Raw genomic sequence first — 5317 nt, forward strand, 5'->3', positions numbered from 1 at the left:
GATACTGTTATTGCTGCTCGGTAATTGCTCTTACCAATTACCCCCTCTTGCCTCCTTCTCCTCTTGAGTGCTCTCTCTCTCTCTCTCTCTCTCTCTCTCTCTCTCTCTCTCCATTTATAACACTCATTTGTGCCTTTTTTTCCTACCATCTGTGGTGAGTCATTTATAACACCCGTTTGTGCCTGTTTTTCCTACCAAATACAGTTCTGGAGGGTACCTATTGTAGAAGCCTCTTGCCTCCTCCTCCACTTGAGTGCTCTCTCTCTCTCTCTCTCTCTCTCTCCAACCAAACACACTTCTACAAGCTTCCGAGACTTGAATAAATTGACAAACTATGGAGGAGTTTATGAGGGGTTTGTGCTTGAAGTATAAAATGAACAACCCAAGATTGCTATAAGCCCCAACAAAAGAAACGGTTACCATTGAGAACGGTTTCCAAGAGAGGGTGAAAGATAGGATGAGATATAATAGACTTGATGTGACAATTCTCACACACAATCAAATTGTTTTATTTTTTTATTTTTATTGGTAGGAGAGAAGGGATGGGTTAGAGTGAGGCTCCGGGAGAGGGGGCAATTTGTAGGGTTTGATTGAAAAGACATGTTGTGACAAGGTCGACTCACACAAGCGCGAAAAAGGGAGGGGATAACATGCCCATTTCTAGCGCACCCTTTTGAAGTGCAATTGGAGAAGAGAGGGAGGGGAAACACTTATCCATGTGACCATCACCTAACTTGAAACACTTATCCATTTTTGTTCATGTTGGAGAAGAAAGTCCAAAGAAGCATTGAAATGGGAGCAAGCCCTCAAAAAATAACTAGAAAGCTCATCTCAAAGTGCTAGCCAGGGAAGAGAGTTTTAACGAAGGCTTGAAGGTTCTTGCAGGACGAACCAGTGGCATTGAGAGCAGCATGGCAAGCCACGTCTTGAATCCGAGCAGCTGAGCTTCGCAAGGGGCTTGCCCTGCTTATCACCTCCCGAGTCATGCGTTCCACCTCATTTCTGCTCACAATACTATTCTCACCTTCTCTCTTCAACAGCTCGCCGGTGTGCACCATCTCCTCCACCCACCTACCGTTCATCCCTTGGTCCGCAAACATGGGGCAGCACAGCATGGGCACCCCCTTGCAGAGCGCCTCCAACGTTGAGTTCCACCCACAGTGCGTGAGAAACCCCCCTATCGCACGGTGCGCCAATATCTTCCTCTGTGGCGCAAGTTCCCAAAGCACCACCCCCCTCCCCTCCGTCCTCTTCTCGAACCCGCTCGGAAGCAGCTGCGTCCGCTCCTCCCCCTTTTGCTGCGGATCTGGATTTCTTATCACCCATAGAAACCGTTCCTTACTGGCTTCCAATCCCATTGCAAGCTCCTGTGCCTGAGCCTCTGACAGGCAGGCAATAGTTCCAAAGGCTACGTACAGCACTGATGTTTCTGGCTGTTCGTCCAGCCACTTCAAGCACCTCTGCGCATCCGCACTCTCAGCTAATTCCTTGCTCATCGACGACTCACCCCTCAGGAACGATGCTGGCAGAATGGGGCCCACTGCCTTTATGTCCAACTCAGGGGCTTTCTCCATCAAGCCGTCTACCACCTCCTTCTCCAATTCATACACCGTGTTGAGTAGCATACCCGTTGCGTCGCGCCACCGCGCCGCACATCGAAGGACATAAGCGAAGGAGCACACTGGATTGGGGTCCCAAGATATGTCAGGGACTTCGCTGACATGGAGAGATGGGAAACCAGGGATCTTAAACATGTTAGACTTGTCATTCAAGTCTGTGTGGGGGCCGAGAGGAAGCCGGCCTTCCGACACAAAATCAGGGATGTGCAGTAAATATGAGTAGAAGCTAGTTGACATGGGGTAGAAGATGTATGCAGGAATGTGAAGCTCTTTGCCCAGGCGTCCCACCCACCACAACATGAAATCATAGACCACACACGCAACTCGGCCCTGATCTTCATTCATATTGAGCTTGTTGAGAAGCTCTTGAAGAGCAGGGCCCATACTTTCTGTGACTCTTATCAAGACATCCACTTGATCAAGGGTATCAGTCATGCTCTTCTCCTTGGGCAAGCCATCCGCAAGGCCATGGAGGCGAATGGGCAGACCGCCTGCGTCGAAGCCTTGCTTCAGCATGCTGCTAATGTAGGCTTCAGTGCAAACAAAGGTTATAGAGACTCCAAGCAAGGCTAGCTTTCTTGACAGGTCCATAGCTCCATTGACATGGCCTTGAGCAGGAAAAGGGAAGACAACCACATGGGGAGCGACCATTTTGCTTGCCTATGTGACGTGAATGAAATGCTTGGAGAGACGGAAATTGAGTAAGAGCTGTGTATCGCATAATGGCTTATATAGAGAGGAGTCGTGACTCGTGTGACTTGTGTGTGTGTGTGTGAGAGAGAGAGAGAGAGAGAGAGAGAGATATTTTTAAAAAAAAAGACCCAGTACGCGCTGTGAATTAATTAGAAGAGTCCAAAAGCATTGTTTATATCTGGGTTGCCCAAGGAAGGGGCAGAAAGATACAACATACATTGAGAGAGGTATTTTAACACGAGGTTGACCGTTGAAGGCTTTTAAACATTGGAATTGTCGTGACGCGTGATTCACATGACCTTCCAGGTGACGTTGCAAGGTTAGATTCTAATAACTAGCTATTTATTACTCTTTTCGTCGTCTTTGATTCTCGTAGTGCCATTTTCAATTGCTCACAGTCTGCAGTGCAGATTACGATGCTCCCTCTCACTCTCTCTCTCACACACACACTAGTCACGAACCACCCTCGATATATAAGCCATACAAAGCTAAATAGCCCAGGACTGTAAAGCCTTTTGAAATTGATGTAGACAAACTTCAAAGCCTTGCAACTATTTTGTTTGTAAGGGCTTCAATCCCAGAGGGAAAAAGCCTTTTAAGGCTCCTGTCTGGATGCACTTTCCATACCTTCCACTTGAGTATTATCCCTGGTTGTTGGTAAAGTATTGGGACAAAGTTGTTGGTAAAGCCAGCGGTGGAATTAACCATAAATGGGACCCACAATTACTTATTCAAGTGGATTTGATTAAAACCCCTAAAATGTCAGGTCCCATTGAAGACTCCTTTGGTAACATTCTGCATGAGCAAAAGATATTATACAAAAATCTACCAAATTCTTGCTTTCATTGTTTCCAGCAAGGGTATCTGATCATAGATTACCCTATTCGTCTTCAAGCCAAACTTCAAACTCGGGCTGCCAAAGACAACAAATCTGCCCATCAAAGGTCTTTCCAACCTATTAACAGAAGGAATGCTACTAGATTTTAGAAAAGAAAAGGAGGGCTAAACCCTAATGCTAACTACTTTGATGTTTTGCTTGAAGATGTATCCACTCCATACTGTTCATGCCAATGAGAAATCTAAAACTGTAGACCTAAGGAGGCAAAGAAAGCTTCTACTGCAGACCCCACCCGAAGTCATCACAAGGTACTCAGATCCTTCCAGATAGCCCTAATGAGAAATCTCCAGGTCTATCAGACTCTGACAGTGATAGTGAATGCATTAAAAGTACCCAGGTGAATAAGCAATATGAAGGTAAAGAAGATATTATACAGTTCACCAAAGAATTGGAAGCACATGATGCACAAACCAAAGGTGTGGTGTCGGGGGATTTATGGTCGAAAGGTGAGCCGGGAAGGCACGGGGCCTCTAGCTGTGAGAGGTGCGATGAAGAGAGTTGCAGCAGACACAATTAATGGAGACAGAGATTATCGCTTAGAGAGCGAGATTAGGCTTTGCCTTAAGTTGATTCGAGAAGGTTCGGCTAGGAGGGCGAGATCAAGCTTGGCTAATGATTTGAGATTAGGTTTGGCTTAAGAAATTGAGCTTAATAAGATCAAGATCTTTGCTTGGCTTGGCTTAAGCGGGCTTATAATAATCAAGCTTAGGCTTGGCTCATGAGCTTAAGATTAGGCTTTAGGATTAGAGAGCTTACGGATATGGCTTAAGCGAGGTTAAGAAATCGAGAGCTCCAAGAAAGGGGAGAGAATTCCAAAAAACACATGAGAGACTACTCAAGGAGAGCCCCTCCCTTTTTATAAGTTGCATGAGCTTTTGCCTTCTAAAAAAAGCCTACCCATTAGCGATGTCGCTAATGGGTAGCCCCTAGCTGACGTGGCGCGGGAATCATCCCTATGACATGGCAGTCGAAATTTCGGACCTTCATGAAAATCGGCGCAAGTGGTGCCAAACGGGAGCGCCCCTGCAAGCTGCGGACTTTTCCCTTCCTCGGTGTCCTCATCCTGTGCCCGAGCTGGCCAGCACGAGCACATTGTCCCCTGCTCGCTGCCTACGCTCCCTATTGCCTGCCATGCCCTTTTGTTTTTCTCTTCCCCCTTCCACACTTTAGCCTTTTAATTCTCCCTTTGGGCGGCCATTGGCCATGCCCTTTAATTGGGCAGCCTTCGCTTAAGTGGGTGGCCGGCTTCCCTCGTAAGGGCACCACATTTGGCATACATGTCTACCAACTTTTTGCAAGGCACGACATCTTTACGCAATAGCGCTTGATCAACAATATCATCTGTGAATTTAACTGCTCATATTAGGCATACATATTCACCCGAGCAAAGCAATACCAAGCACGACTCCTTTCTCCAGCCGCCATCGATTAACAATATCATCGTGAATTTGATGCCCATATCAGCGTCTTAGTGCAATTACCTTCTTGGCCCTGCCTTGTTGGATATATCCCGCAGTCAATGCATTCCAAGAGACCACATTCCGAACACGAGACTCCTCAAAGCAATTACTGCTCATGCATTCCAAAACCTGGATAAAGCTCAAAAATTCCCAGATGGCACTCCGACCGAGCCGACCCGACCCGGGTACGGAACTGGCCCCCGGTGCATCTTTAACGGCCAATAACTTGGCAACCGTAACTCCGATCACTGATCTAAAAAGACCGATGCGCTCCACAAAGTGAGCACTTTAGGCCCGTGCATTCATTTCATTTTTATCAATTCAGCTGCAGTTGCCCAATCCGGTACGGATCTGCAATCGACTTAAACTTCAAATTGCCATAACGTTTTCACTGTAGCTCCAATCGACTAGCCGTAAAGACAGGCCGATAGAGCACTTCAAGCACACAAACTGATAAGATTTGGCAAGTGAGCTTTAGGAACTGGAATAGGACGCAAGCTCCATGGCATATGTGGAATAGTGAAAATAACCATAGGTGAAACAACACTTGGATCCACACACTCAATCTCACTTGGCTCAAAAGCAAAAGCTTTACCATGTTTTTCGAGCATACCTTGAAAACATTTGATCTCCTCTTTGTTGAGGAA

General features: G+C 46.6%; 1 protein-coding gene across 1 annotated transcript; it reads right to left on the reverse strand.

Moving 5' to 3' along the window:
• Positions 1–485: 485 nt before the first annotated feature.
• On the reverse strand, positions 486–2327 carry LOC147427598 (mogroside I-E synthase-like). Its single transcript, XM_086497372.1, has one exon. The coding sequence runs from the start codon at positions 2268–2270 to the stop codon at positions 840–842; it is 1431 nt and encodes a 476-aa protein (XP_086353498.1). The 5' UTR covers positions 2271–2327; the 3' UTR covers positions 486–839.
• Positions 2328–5317: the final 2990 nt, after the last annotated feature.

The sequence above is a fragment of the Adiantum capillus-veneris genome, chromosome 23 (assembly GCF_014529385.1).
Source record: "Adiantum capillus-veneris isolate H3 chromosome 23, ASM1452938v2, whole genome shotgun sequence".
In the NCBI taxonomy this organism is placed as follows: domain Eukaryota; kingdom Viridiplantae; phylum Streptophyta; class Polypodiopsida; order Polypodiales; family Pteridaceae; genus Adiantum; species Adiantum capillus-veneris.